The sequence below is a fragment of the Equus przewalskii genome, chromosome 26 (genome assembly GCF_037783145.1).
Source record: "Equus przewalskii isolate Varuska chromosome 26, EquPr2, whole genome shotgun sequence".
NCBI classification, from domain to species: domain Eukaryota; kingdom Metazoa; phylum Chordata; class Mammalia; order Perissodactyla; family Equidae; genus Equus; species Equus przewalskii.
In genome coordinates this window covers 34536229-34550984 of record NC_091856.1, presented here as the reverse complement: position 1 = coordinate 34550984, position 14756 = coordinate 34536229, and the positions used below count along the sequence as shown (strand labels likewise).

General features: G+C 51.3%; 1 protein-coding gene across 9 annotated transcripts in view; it reads right to left on the bottom strand.

The window, feature by feature from the left end:
- The window catches only part of NTNG2 (netrin G2), a 79917-nt gene that overhangs the window by 8833 nt on the left and 56328 nt on the right, over positions 1-14756 (bottom strand). For 7 of the 9 annotated variants that reach the window (XM_070596998.1, XM_070597000.1, XM_070596999.1 and 4 more), the window contains 3 exons: positions 5612-5784; positions 2072-2098; positions 1023-1160 (listed from right to left, as the gene is read on the bottom strand). In XM_070596998.1, the coding sequence (XP_070453099.1) occupies positions 1023-1160; positions 2072-2098; positions 5612-5784 (338 nt within the window). The remainder of the gene's footprint in view (positions 1-1022; positions 1161-2071; positions 2099-5611; positions 5785-14756) is intronic. The other 2 variants (XM_070597005.1, XM_070597006.1) reach the window with 1 other exon arrangement.

Below are 14756 nucleotides of genomic sequence, written 5' to 3'. Positions count from 1 at the left end.
GGCCAGGAGGCTCCCCTGAAGTCCTCGAGTGTCCTGCTAGCCCTCACCTCCTGCAAATGCCTCCGTGGAGAAGGAGGGAGAGAGAAAAAGAGCTATCTTATGCCCCTTCTGGGTCCCAGCTGGGACCAGGAAGGATTCCCCTTGGCTGCCATCTTCCTGGAACCCTCTGGAAGGTTGATTCCTTCCAGACTCCTGGCACATGCAGTGGGCAGGGTCTTACGGGACTCCCCAGGTGAGACCAGAGGGCCAGCCCAGCACTCCAAGCCTCGAAAACACACAAATCCTGCCTTTGGAGGGAAATTTGCATTAGAGAATGGGTGTTTCCCAGCCTGTCTGTAGCTGCAGACCCCTGAGTGGGGTCGCCCTGGTTGACATGGGTCAGGAAGTGGGCCCCGGCCTGGCCCTGCCCCCCACACTCAGCCCCGAAATGCCCAGCAGTCCATGTTCTAAAAACCCCGCTCAGAGGCTCAGAGGCGCCCTCCGCCTTTCTGATCTGAGGAGTCTGCCTTCTCAGCTAATCCCACACTGGCCATTCCCAGCGCTGGCTGCTGGCTGGCTGGGGGCAGAGCAGGGTGTAGGTGGCCGGGGTCAGGGGGTGGGGACGGCTGGCTCTGTGGAGCACTGAGGCAGGAGTGCTGCTGAGAGACAGGCCCCGGCCTTGAGTGAACTTCACGTGGCCTTGCTGCCACCAGGCCCCTTCCTCCTAGGTCACCCTGTCCTTTTGGCCATGGTGGTCTCAGGGCCCTCCTGAGCAGTGCCTTGGGGGGCAAGAGGAAGAACATTCCAGGAGCTTAAAGTGAGCCCTGTATCCTCTGACTGGGGCCCCGTGACAGGGGGGTTCCGATGGTCTGAAGGCCCCTGAGCCCCATGCTCTTGTGGCTCTAGGGTTCTAGCATCCTCTACTCTCCGAGCCAAGCTCTCCCCAGAGCTGACCCCCCAGCATCGCACCTCACAGACACAGGCAGAGACTCGGGAGAGAGGTGGTGAAGGGCAGGGCAGCGGGGCTGCACCTGGGCACCCACCTGTGGGCTGTGGGTTGCTGGGGGCCCTGGGGGCCCAAGCGGTGGGCATGCTGGGGGCAGGAGTGGCAGGGTCCCCCTTCACGGCCACAGTGGCCACAGGGGCTTTGGGGGCAGGGTCTTTCCGGGACCTGCTGATGCCTGGCGAGAGATGAGAGAAGCAAGAGTGGAGGAGCTGGTGGGTGAGGGGCAACACAGAGAAGCAACTAAGACCTCATGGAGTGGCTGCATCCCCCCCAGGATCCAACTTCCTTCTGGTGCCCTCTCCGTCCAGTGGTGGCCCAGCCTGGGTGGGATGGTGCCCCCAAAGAGCCCTGGGGGGGAGGGGGTGGGGAAGCAGCGCCCCCCAGAAACATTTCTGAGCTTTGGGGGTCTCTTTCCCACTGGCTGGTCCTTTCCTGCTGACTCAGACCGCGATACCCACCTAGGGTGGCGGTGCAAGGATGAAATGAGACGCCAGAGCATCCTGCTTAGCGCAGGCCTGGCGCTTCCAGCACCTGAGAGGCGGTAGCTGAAGACGACTTCAGGATGGCCTGCCAGCACCCACGCCCACCCTCTCTGCCTCCTCGCTGAGCTCCCAAGACCACCCCCCCGCTCCCTCCTCCCTCCCCCCCCTCCCAGCTTCCTCCAGTGCTCTGGGCCCAAGCCAAGCGGCTGCAGGGTGATAACTGCAGGCTGCCTGGAGGGAGGCCGGACCCCACGGTCAGGCTGCCGGGGAGCCTACCACGGGTTGGGGAGGAAGGTGACCCCCACTCTTGTCTGGTGGGAGAGGGAGGAGTGGCTAGTTCACCCAGGGGTCAAGGAGACTTTCCAAAGCAGCCCAAACCAAGAAGCTCGAGGGGGAAGCTGTGAGAGGCACGTGACTGTGACCACAAAGGAGAAGGAAGGAGGGGCGGTGTGAAGCAGCAAATGGGCACAACGAGAGGAAGGTGTGGAGAGGCTGTGGGCCCGGGGACACAGGAACGCCCCCTCTTTCCTCTCCCCATCTCTCCAGGACGTGCAAGGAGGCTCGTGCCCGCCTTCCCGGGGCGGGGACCCGGGTGCGTACTTACTGCCAATGGCGGAGCCCGCAGCGGCACCTGCAGAGAGAATAAAGGTCAGCACGCCACCGGCCACCCGCCGAGGGCTGGGGAGCCCGGGGCCTCCGCCCTGCAGACAGACGAGGGGCCGCGGGGCAGGGAGGAAACGGCGCGACTGGACCCCGAGCCTGAGCCCTCGCTGCGCGAGACTGGGAGGATCATCTCGCTGCCTGGAGGAGAGGGGCTATTAGCTCATTTTGCAGGTGGAGAAACTGAGTCTCATAGCCATGACTTACCCTCGGGGACCTGCTAAGTGCCAAACACTCTGCTGGGGGCTTCACACACACTCCTCCGATTTGGTTTTAGCCTTGGGTCCTCCAGGGAGGACAAGGAGGCGGGAGGCTGTTCTCCAGGGGATGATGGGATGTCGGGGGACACAAGGGTCACAGCTGGGGGGTCAGACTGGTTTCCTGGGGCCCTGATGGAATTTGCTACCAAAGGGAACCTTGTTGTGCTCCCATCTGGGGAAACAGAGGGACAGCCCAATAACTCACCTAAGAATAATGCCAGTGCGGCTGCCACGCTTCCTACGAGCCAGGCTCTGAGCTGAGCACGGCCCCACGGGAGAAGTTTAGTCCTCACAACAGCCCCCGGGGGGCTTATTAGGGTCCGGATTCTACAGATGAGGAAACAGGGCTCAGGGGCAAAGGACTCCTTCAAGGCCGCACAGTGGTGAGGGGCAGAGGCCTGACTCCAGCCGGCCCTCTGTCTGTGTCCAGGCCCCACGGCTGAGCAAGGCCTAAGGCCTGGTTTGACCGGGGCAAGAATCGCCACAGACCCCGAAGGGACGAGCTGGAGCTGCCTTCCCCCTCCAGGTGGTCCTGAGAAAGGCAGTGTCTGAGAAGCCTCTCAGCGCCCACTAGGCCCTCGGGGTGGCCTGTGGTGGCAGTAGGGGGACATGTGGTGTGTGGACCTCTGGTGGGTGAGCCCTGAGGTGGGACAATCAGGGAGCCTGGGAAGACGTGCCTGTGCGACACCCCCTCCCTCCTTTACCAGCACGTCTGAGCTCCCGCTACGAGGACTCGATGAGGACAGGCAGGCACCGGTTAGACCCCGAGGACGCCATGGGAGGCCAGCCAGTTAGACCCTGAGGATGCCACGGGAGGCCAGCCTCAGGGGGCAGACGTGCTAAGGGAGGGCAGGCAGGGACACACGTAGTTCCCATGTGAGGGGGCGTGGTGAAGGCTGGGGGGCAGGAACAGAGGGACAAGGTGACCTCCAAGCTGGGCCTCGGAGGGTGAGGGAGACAGCCAGGTGAGAGTCACAGAGGGTTACAGGGGAGTGTTCCAAGTCACAGGGACGTGAAGATCCAGTCACAAGAGACACTGGGGGGCGGGCGGTTCAGGGAAGTGGACCTGGAGGGCGTTTGGATTCGGAGGTGGGAAGTGGTGGGAGCTGGCAGGGTAAGCTTATCTTACAGGTATGGGGGGCTTGACTTGTTAGGGTTTTACTCTGAGGGCGCTGGGGGGCACCGAAGGCTTTGGACAGGTGGGCACCCAGGTGAGGAAAGCCCTTTGTCTGTGGAGGGGAGGATGGCCCAGCGCAGCCCGAGGGCAGGGCGCTCCTGCAGGGACGAGATGGGGAGATGGGAGCAGGTGGGGACGGAGGGTCTGCAGGTCCAGGGCGACTCCAAGACTTGCATCCGGGCCCCTGCGTGTCCGTGCCACTTGCTGAGACAGAGACATGGAGCAGGGGCAAGGGAGGGTGAAGTTAACCAGACTCACTTCAGTCTGTGTCTCTGGGCTATTTTCTCCTGGCTGCCCCAGAGAAGGTGGGAGCCCCTGTGAGAAAGCCCCTCCAGCCTCACCCCTGCTCCCGGGTATTCCAGGAGAAACCCCTCCTTCCTGCGGTTTGGGGGCCTCGCAGACAGTTCCTGGGGATCCTCGGGAAGCAGGGAGCGGGGGCGGCTCCTGGAGCTCCCCTGAACAAGGAGGCCTTGGCCGCCCCTGTGGGATGGAGGGGAGGAGAGGTTTCAGAGGCAAAGGTGTGGGTGGCCCAGCCTGTCTGTCCGTTGCTGGTTAGACAGAGGGTTGCCTTCAGCCCGGGGCCCCACAGTGTGTGACCTGTAGGTAGGAGCCTCAATCTGTGGCTGCCTGGAGACCTCTGAGGACCCTTCCAGGAGGAATGGGACACAGAGAGAACGGAGAGGAGGTGAGGAGGAGAGAGGGGAGGGGGGAGGCCAGCGAGATGGATGAGGGGAGTAAGACTGTGAATCAGAGAGGGAGGTGACATCGACTAAAGAAAGGGTTCAAGAGCTGGCTCATGCAATAAAGAGACAGGTCGGGCACCTGGCAGGAGGGAGCAGGCGGGGTGGCTGTCAGTGCCCAGAGCTCTCTGTCCCTTTGAAGGCCGCGAGTGCGGTGCGTGCCTGGCAAGTCACCCCTTCAAAGGGCTGTCGCGCCTCGGGCCAGCACTCGCCCGACAAGCCTGTCACGGCCTCGCTGTGAAGCTTTCAGCTTTGATCAGACTAAAGTCGCATAAATCTTTCACGTCGGTGGAGGGAGGGAGGGTGCCGATGGAGGGGCTCCTGCGAGTATGCCCAGGCGGATGGGCCGGCCCCGTGCCGAAGGCCACCGCCCAGCCCTGCCTTTGGAACTAGGTCCAGTGACTGGCACATGACCCGCTGTTAAACCTGAGAGAGCACTGAGGGCTGCTGGGCCTCAGTTTGCTCATCTGGAGAATGGGCTAATAATAATACCACCCCTCAGGGTTGTTGTGAGGGCTAAGTGAGAAGCTGTTGCTGAAGTGCACGGGCGGCCTCTTTGTCGAAGCGCTTGGCGGATGTCAGACATCAGTAAAGCCACTAGGGGGTGGTCCGGGAGAGCTCAGGGGCTCCTTGGGATTCGTGATTTCATAGAGACACCCGTGGACCATGCGGGGGCCCCCACGAGCGGGAGGTGTTCGTGATGCTGGTGTGTGTGGGTGAACCCCGAGGAGCGCTTCCCTGTGCAGAAAGTGAGGGCCAGGACCTCGGAGGACCCCTCTGGAAAGTGGGATCATAGGAGACCTGCTTCCAGGGGCCACTCTGCGGGTTGAGGGGGTGGTGACCATGCAGCACTTGGCATCGTGCAGCCGGTTGTCAATGCCCCACAAATGCTGGTTATGGGGGACGGTGCTGATCACACTCAGCCTGGAGTGAGGGCTCCTCCCTGCCACCCTGCAGCCTTCTCTCCAGCGTCAGGGTCAAGAAGGGGAAGGACAGCAGGAAAGATGCTGAGCAGCTCACCTCGGGTTCCCACGGGCCAGGCCAGAGGGCGGCTTAGGGGTCAGCAGGATGCAGGTGTGCTAGAGGGTCTTGATTACAAGAGGTGTGTGGGTGCATGTGTGTGCATGCATTTGTGTGTATATGTGCATGTGCACGTGTGTGCATGCATGCTTGTGTGTGCACGTGTGCTTGTATGTTTGTGTGCGCATGTTCGTTCATGTATGCGTGTGTGTGATCCACAGCTCCTGGGGTCGAAGGGCGGGGACCACAGCGGCCAGGGCCGCAGTCGCCCCTTGGCTGGTACGTACAGGCGTTGGGAGAGCCGTGGGGCAGCGGCAGGTAGGAGCCGGCCCGCCAGGACCGGGTGCGGAAGTTCTTCTTGCACTTGCCACAGTCGGGACCGGTGGTGTTGTGTTCACACTCGCACTGCAGGCTGCCCTCGCGCACGGAGCACAGGTTGGCGTGCAGGTTGCACTTGCACCTGGGGGGATATGGGGTGGACAGACGTCAGCAAACTCACGGCAGGCCTGCCAGGCCCCTGGGAAAAGGCGAGCCCTACCAGGAGGGGCAGGGGAAGCTTTTGGGACTGGCCTGGAGGGGACTCTGGAGGCCACCAGTCCAACCTGCCACGATTTTCCTTCGAACAAAGAAAGTCCCCAATTCGCCTCCTGTTGAGGGAACACCACCATCTCCAGTCCTTTCCCAGCATGAAGGCTGCCCTGGCCACTGCTGCTGGGCTGCTGTCCTCTTTGATGGTGGTTTCAAGGGTTTCTTACAGCTCGGTCGGGGTGGGGTGACAAGATGCCCTTGTCCCAGATGCTGTATTTTTAGTAACGCAACTTCTGATCACCTTCGCTCTTGACCGAGGTGGGCTGACAGGTAGCAAGAGGCGCTCACCAGCCTCTGGTCGTGTAGCCGTGGACCCGGCCCCAGGCCGCACCTCTGCTCTCAGCCGTGGCCCACACCCACGCCCACGAGGGAGGGGAGAAAGAACTCCGACTCCCGAACTCCTGTCAGTTCACCCATACATGTATTATTCATTCATTCATTCAAATATTTATAGGCAACTCATTATTCTGAAAACCGGTAGATGAAGGGAAAGAAGCAAGCATTTGTCCCGCCCGTCTTAGATAAGCTGTACCTCCGGGGAGCCGACAGTGGATGAGGGGATGTTTCTTTTTATAGAAATGTTCCAGCTCATAGTGGAAGAAGAAATCAAAGAATTAGAAGGTTGCCACTTAGCAGCCCCTACTGAGTGAACGGCTCTAGGCAACTGAGTATTCACAGCCTGGAACGTCACAGAGAGGGACCACAGAGAGAAGCCGCCCCCTAGGATGCGCCCCATCCTGAAGCAGTCTTGGCAGAACAAGTTGAACCTGAATCTGATCGAGACTCAGGATGCAGCTACAAATTTACAGGAAATACAGAGGACAGGGAAACATACTAAATAGCAACAGGGGGATGCCATCGGCAAAACCAGACTGAGGGACACTCCAGAAGTGATGACCTGGTTTCTTTAATAGATGAATTGCAAGGGGCAAAAATTGATGGGGAAGGAGGGACCTAGATCAAGGGACACCTCCCAGGTATTGCAGGGTGTAGACCTCACCTGGATCTGGATTCAAACAACCTCTAAACTCAGATCCACAAATGAAATGCACATTAGTGAGAAGACAGCTGGAAATCTGAACACTGACTATATTAGATGATATCAAATGAATGTTTCTTAGGTGCAATGATGGTATTGTGGTTCTGTTTTTAAAAGTCCTCATCTTTTAGAGGTACACACTGAAATATTTACAGATGCAATTATCTGATGTCTGAGATTGGCTTCAGAATAACACAGCCAGGGGGCACATGGGCAGAGACACGGACGGACAAAAAGGGCCCCGGGCTGATAATGCGAAGCTGGGTGACAGGTATATGGCAGTTTACTACAGGAGATTCTGTTTTTGCATGCATGTTGGAAATTCTCCATAATAAAAAGTTAAAGAGAGGGAGAGAGCTCTATATTCTGATACAGGAAGATTTCCAAGATATATTGTCAATATTTGTAAAAAGCAAATTGCAGAATAACATGTTTAGTAGAATCCTATTTTTATTAAAATATGCAAGGACAGATGTTTCTAGGGCACCTGTTATATGCCAGGCTGTGAGCTGGGAACGGTGAGCATAACGTCAACAAAGCAGATGGGGTCCCTGCTCTGACGGAGTACAGGGTCTAACAGGGAGAAGATTATGAAAATCAGGGAGTGAGGGAGGGGAGGGGGGGCGAATAGAGGGAGCACAGGGCATTTTCAGGGCAGTGAAGCCATTCTGTATGATACCGTCATGGTGGATACATGACATTATGCATTTGTCAAAACCTGCAGAGTGTACAACACCAAGAGTGAACCCTAATGTCCACTATGGACTTTAGTTAATAATAACAACATTTCAACGTTGGTTCATCCACTGTAACAAATGCACCACACTAATACAAGACGTTAATAATAGGGGGAACTGTGTGCAGGCAAATGGGGAGTGTTAGGAACTCTCTGTACAATCTGCTCAATTTTCTGTCAACCTAAAACCTAAAAACTAATAAAGACTATTAATTTAAAAATAACCATGCAAATTTTTAATGCCCATTGTCTTGGGTGCTCAAGTGTTACAGAAGGAGAGGGTATCATGGGAATCCTCACTTGGTCTGGGGGTCTAGGATAGGTTCCAGGAAGAATAGTTTTGGGTTTTTTTGCTGAGGAAGATTTGCCCTGAGCTAACATCCGTGCCAATCTTCCTCCACTTTGTATGTGGGTCACCTCCACAGCACGGCTGACAAGTGGTGTAGGTCTGTGCCCAGGATCCAAACCCGCGAACCTGGGCTACCGAAGCAGAGCATGCGGAACTTAACCGCTATGCCACAGGGCCAGCCCCAACAGTTCTAAACTAAGACCTGAAGGAGGATCAAAGTTACTCAGGCAAGGAGGGGAGAACCTTCTGGAAGGATGCAAGAGCATGAGGAAAGACACTGGGGATGAGAAGGCCCAACCTGTGAGGCCTGTGAGGCCAAGAGGGTAGGAGACTGTGACACAGGCTGGATTTTATTCTTCTAGTGACAGAAGCCGTTGGAAGGTTGGCAGTGTCCCACACGGGCTCACAGGTCATACTGCTGTGGCCGCTCCAGGGAGACGGTTTGTCGGGGGGGCCGAGAACCGAGGTAGGGAGATTAGTGAGAAAGCTGTGCCCCGGCGGCAACGAGGACAGTGGCCTGGACCAGGGTGAGGACACCTACGGCACCAGGGACGGCTTGGGGTTTATGTGGCAATTCCCCTCGCTGCCCCCATCATCTCAGAGACTGTTTCCCGGAAGCCGAACCACACTTCTTCTCTAAGCTCTTCCTCTTCCTTCATCCCCCCCTCCTCTCTCCCACACCACACTCCTCAAATCACCCCTTCGCCTCTGCTGATCCACCCGCAGGCTGAACACTGAACGCCCTGCCTCTCCCCTCCTCATTCATCAGTCCTGCCAGACCCTTCATCCTGGCTCCCGCTGCCTCGCCTCCTGCCCGCTTTGCCTCCATCCGACTGGAGCTCCACTGTGGGGCCAGCCTGCCAGGGCAACACCCCGAGTGGGGAACCTGGTTGCCCTGGTTTCTACCAGCCCTGCAGCTCCGAGTTAACCCACCCCTGCAGGCTTCATGATTGCCAGGGTGGCCTTCCTTCTCACACTTTCTCTGCCCTCAAATTATCCTGCAGAACGATTAAGGAAATTGAGGTACATCTAGGTTACGGAGTATTTTAGGGCTATTAAGTACTTTGTCATCAAAGGCTACTTGAAGCCACGGGGTATAGTCCTCATATGAATGAAAGAGACCACACTTACGAATGCTTACTGCGTGCCAATGGGCGTCTCATTCCACCCTCTAACGACCACGAGAGCTGGTACTATTGTCACCTTCATTTTACAGAGGAGGAAATAGAGCCTCAGAGAGGGTAAGTATCTTGCCCAGAGTCACAGGGCTGCCCAAGAATGTGCCTGGGACTGGAACTCAGAGATGTCTGACTCCAGAGTCCGACAGGCTAACAGGGGATAGAATACGGATTGTAAAAAGTAGGTACCAAATCATGTGTATGGTAGCGTTGTGGACAGACTTGTGTCCCCGCAGATTCAAATATTGAAGCCCCAGCCCCCAGTGTGACTTTATTTGGAGACAGGGCCTTCTGAGAGGCAATTAAGGTTAAACAAGGTCATGGCTGGGGCCCTAACCTGGTAGGGCTGGTGGCCGTATAAGAAGAGGAGGAGACCCTGGAGTTCTCTCTTCACCACGGGAGGACATGGTGAGAAGTCAGCCGGCTGCAAGCCAGGAGGAGCCCTCAGCAGAGCCGCCCCTGGCAGCACCGTGACCTTGGCCTTCCGGCCTCCGTAACCGCGAGAGAATAATGCCTGCTGTTCAAGCCTCCAGTTGGACATTCAGCTACGGCAGCCCGAGCAGACTGTTACAGGAGGCTTCGGATTATGTTTAAAAACCATTTACCTATACCCCAAACACCTATGGGAAACACATCCAGGGACTCCGGTGGCTGTCGTGGGCTGGGAGGGGGTGGGGTTAGAAATGATTTCCACTCTCTTCCTCGTCACTTTGCCTGTTTCCTGCGTTCTCTCCAGTGAGCAGGTGTTCCCTTCAGAAGCAGATGACGAATGTTACTTGAGAACAGGCCAGGCTGGGGAGGGTGGCTGGCTCCTGACCTCACGCACACCTTCCCTCCCAGGAGGGGCACCGGGGCCTTCAGGCCGGGGGCACGGGGCGGGGGGCTGTTTGGGAAACCACTGCTCCACCATCCACTGTTCATGTGTCAATTCCCGGCTCAGAGCATGTCTCTTGAATTCTCTGGAACAGAATTCTGCTGCAGAGCAGAGGCCCTGTCCAAGGGCATTAGCCAGTGCTGAAGGCTATTTTTTTTTATTAAGGTTATGAAAGTTAACATCCTTGTGAAGTTACAGTTGTACATCATTATTAGTCATGTTGTAGGTGCACCACTTCACCCCTAGTGCCCTCCCCCCAGCCCCCTTTCCCCTGGCAACCACCGATCAGTTCTCTTTGTCCATATGTTAACTACCACCTATGAGTGGAGTCATACAGAGTTCGTCTTTCTCTGTCTGGCTTATTTCACTCAACATAATACCCTCAAGGTCTATCCATGCTGTTGTGAATGGGACGACTTTGTCCTTTTTTACGGCTGAGTAGTATTCCATTGTATATATATACCACATCTTCTTTATCCAATCATCAGTTGCTGGGCACTTAGGTTGGTTCCATGACTTGGCTATTGTGAACAATGCTGTGATGAACATAGGGGTGCATGGGACTTTTGGAATTGCTGATTTCAGGTTCTTAGGATAGATACCCAGTAGTGGGATGGCTGGGTCATAAGGTATTTCTATTCTTAACTTTTTGAGGAATCTCTGTACTGTTTTCCATAGTGGCTGCACCAGTTTGCATTCCCACCAACAGTGTATGAGGGTTCCCTTTTCTCCACAGCCTCTCAACATTTGTCACTCTTGGTTTTGGATATTTTTGCCATTCTAACAGGTGTAAGGTGATATCTTAGTGTAGTTTTGATTTGCATTTCCCTGATGATTAGTGATGATGAGCATCTTTTCATGTGTCTATTGGCCATCCGTATATCTTCCTTGGAGAAATGTCTGTTCATGTCCGCTGCCCGTTTTGTAATTGGGTTGTTTGATTTTTTATTGTTGAGTTGTGTGAGTTCTTTGTATATTATGGAGATTAACCCTTTGTCGGATAAATAACTTGTGAATATTTTTTCCCAATTAGTGGGCTGTTTTTTTGTTTCAGTCCTGTTTTCCCTTGCTTTGAAGAAGCTCTTTAATCTGATGAAGTCCCATTTGTTATTCTTTCTATTGTTTCCCTCATGTGAGGGGTTATGGTGTCCGAAAAGATTCTTTTGAAGCTGATGTCAAAGAGTGTACTGCCGATATTCTCTTCTAGAAGACTTATTGTTTCAGGCCTAATCTTTAGGTCTTTGATCCATTTTGAGTTTATTTTAGTAAATGGTGAAAAAGAATGGTTGATTTTCATTCTTTTACATGTGGCTGTCCAGTTTTCCCAGCACAATTTGTTGAAGAGACTTTCTTTCCTCCATTGTAGGCCCTCAGGTCCTTTGTCAAAGATTAGCTGTCCATAGATGTGTGGTTTCATTTCTGGGCTTTCAGTTCTGTTCCATTGATCTGTGCATCTGTTTTTGTACCAGTACCATGCTGTTTTGATTACTGTAGCTTTGTAGTATGTTTTGAAGTCAGGGATTGTGATGCCTCCAGCTTTGTTCTTCTTTCTCAGGATTGCTTTAGCAATTCGCGGTCTTTTGTTGCCCCATATGAATTTTAGGATTCTTAGTTCAATTTCTGTAAAGAATGACATTGGAATTCTGATTTGGATTGCGTTGAATCTGTAGATTGCTTTAGGTAGTATGGACATTTTAACTATGTTTATTCTTCCAATCCGTGTGCATGGAATGTCTTTCCATCTCTTTATGTCATCGTTGATTCTTTCAAGAAGGTCTTGTAGTTTTCGTTGTATAGGTCTTTCACTTCCTTGGTTAAATTTACCCCAAGGTATTTTATTCTTTTTGTTGTGATCGTGAATGGGATTGAGTTCTTGAGATCTTTTTCTGTTAGTTCATTGTTAGTGTATAGAAATGCTACTGATTTATGTATGTTGATTTTATACCCTGCAACTTTGCTGTAGCTGTTGATTGTTTCTAATAGTTTTTCTATGGATTCTTTGGGGTTTTCTATATATAAGATCATGTCGTCTGCAAACAGCGAGAGTTTTACTTCTTCGTTGCCTATTTGGATTCCTTTTATTTCTTTTTCCTGCCGAATTGCTCTGGCCAAAACCTCCAGTACTATGTTGAATAGGAGTGGTGAAAGTGGGCACCCTTGTCTTGTTCCTGTTCTGAGAGGGATGGGTTTCAGTTTTTGTCCGTTGAGTATGATGTTGGCTGTGGGTTTGTCATATATGGCCTTTATTATGTTGAGGTACTTTCGTTCTATACCTATTTTATTGAGGGTTTTTATCATAAATGGATGCTGGATCTTGTCGAATAGATGCTTTCTCTGCATCTATTGAGATGATCATGTGGTTTTTGTTTCTCATTTTGTTAATGTAGTGAATCACGTTGATTGACTTGCGGATGTTGAACCATCCCTGTGTCCCTGGTATAAATCCCACTTCATCATGATGTGTAATCTTTTTGATATATTGCTGTATTTGGTTTGCCAAAATTTTGTTGAGGATTTTTGCATCTATGTTCATCAGTGATATTGGCCTGTAGTTTTCCTTCTTTGTGTTGTCCTTGTCTGGTTTTGGGATTAGGGTGATGTTGGATTCATAGAATGTGTTAGGGAGTGCTCCATCTTCCTCTATTTTCTGGAATACTTTGAGAAGGATAGGTATTAAATCTTCTTTGAATGTTTGGTAGAATTCTCCAGAGAAGCCATCTGGTCCTGGACTCTTATTTTTGGGGAGGTTTTTGATTACTGTTTCCATTTCTCTACTTGTGATTGGCCTATTCAGATTCTCTATTTCTTCCTGCTTCAGTTTGGGTAGGTTGCAAGAGTCTAGGAATTTATCCATTTCTTCTAGGTTGTTCAATTTGTTGGCATATAGTTTTTCATAGTATTCTCTTATGATCCTTTGTATTTCTTCAGTATCTGTTGTGATTTCTCCTCTCTCGTTTCTAATTTTATTTATTTGAGACTTCTCTCTTTTTTTTTTAGTGAGTCTGGCTAAGGGTTTGTCGATTTTGTTAATTTTTTCAAAGAACCAACTCTTTGTTTCATTGATCCTTTCTACTGTCTTTTTTGTTTCAATATCATTTATTTCTGCTCTAATTTTTATTATTTCCCTCCTTCTACTGACTCTGGGCTTTGTTTGTTCTTCTTTTTCTAATTCTGTTAGGTGTCGTTTGAGGTTGTTTATGTAAGATTTTTCTTGTTTATTGAGGTGAGCCTGTATTGCAATGAATTTCCCTCTTAGGACTGCCTTTGCTGCATCCCAAATCATGTAGTACGGTGTGTTTTCATTTTCATTTGTCTCCAGATAATATTTGATTTATTCTTTAATTTCTTCAATAATCCATTGTTTGTTCAGCAGCATGTTGTTTAGTCTCCACATTTTTGGCCCTTTCCCAGCTTTATTCTTGTAGCTCATTTCTAGTTTCATAGCATTCTGATCAGAAAAGATGCTTGATGTTATTTCAACCCTCTTGAACTTATTGATGCTTGCTTTGTTTCCCAAGATATGGTCTATCCTTGAGAATGTTCCGTGCATGCTTGAGAAGAATGTGTAACCTGCTGTTTTTGGATGAAATGTCCTATATATATCTATTAGGTTCATCTGATCTAATTTTTCATTTAATTCTATTATTTCCTTGTTGATTTTCTGTCTGGATGATCTGTCCATTGGTGTTAATGGGGTGTTGAGGTCCCCTACTATTATTGTATTGCTGTTGATGTCTCCTTTTAGTTTTGTTAATAGTTCCTTTATGAATTTTGGTGCTCCTGTGTTAGGTGCGTATATATTTATAAGTGTTATGTCATCTTGGTGGAGTGTTCCTTTTATCATTATATACTGCCCTTCTTTGTCTTTCTTTATCTGTTTTGCTTTGAAGACTACTTTGATATAAGTATGGCAACACCTGCTTTCTTTTGTTCATTGTTAGCTTGGAGTATTGTCTTCCATCCCTTCACTTTGAGTCTGTGTTTGTCTTTGGGGCTGAGGTGTGTTCCCTGGAGGCAGCATATTGTTGGATCTTGTTCTTTGATCCATCCTGCCACTCTGTGCCTTTTGATTGGAGAGTTCAATCCATTCACGTTTAGAGTGATTATTGAAACGTGGGGGCCTACTGTTGCCATTTTATCACTTTTTTTCTGGTTCTTTTGCATTTTGTCCTGATGGAGAGCTGTTACTTTGTGTTATTGTCCTTCTGCTTATCTCCTTTGTTCTGGATTTTGTAGCCCCTTTTTTTGATTTTTTTTTTCCTTTTTTTGATTTTTCAGGAATGAGGTTCTTCCTGTGCATTTCTTGAAGACAAGGTTTTGTGGCGATGAACTCCCTTAACTTTTGTTTATCTGGGAAAGTTTTTATTTCTCCATCGTATTTGAAGGATATTTTCGCTGGGTAGAGTATTCTTGGCTGCAGGTTTTTGTCCTTCAGAGTTTTGAATATTTCATTCCAATCTCTTCTAGCCTGTAAGGTCTCTGCTGAGAAATCTGCTGATAGCCTTATGGGGTTTCCTTTGTAAGTTATTTTCTTCTGCCTGGCTGCCCTTAGTATTTTCTCTTTGTCATTGACTTTTGCTAGTTTCACTACTATATGCCTTGGGGTTGGTCTTCTTGCATTAATAAAGTTTGGAGATTTATTGGCTTCTGTCACACGAAGTTCCATCT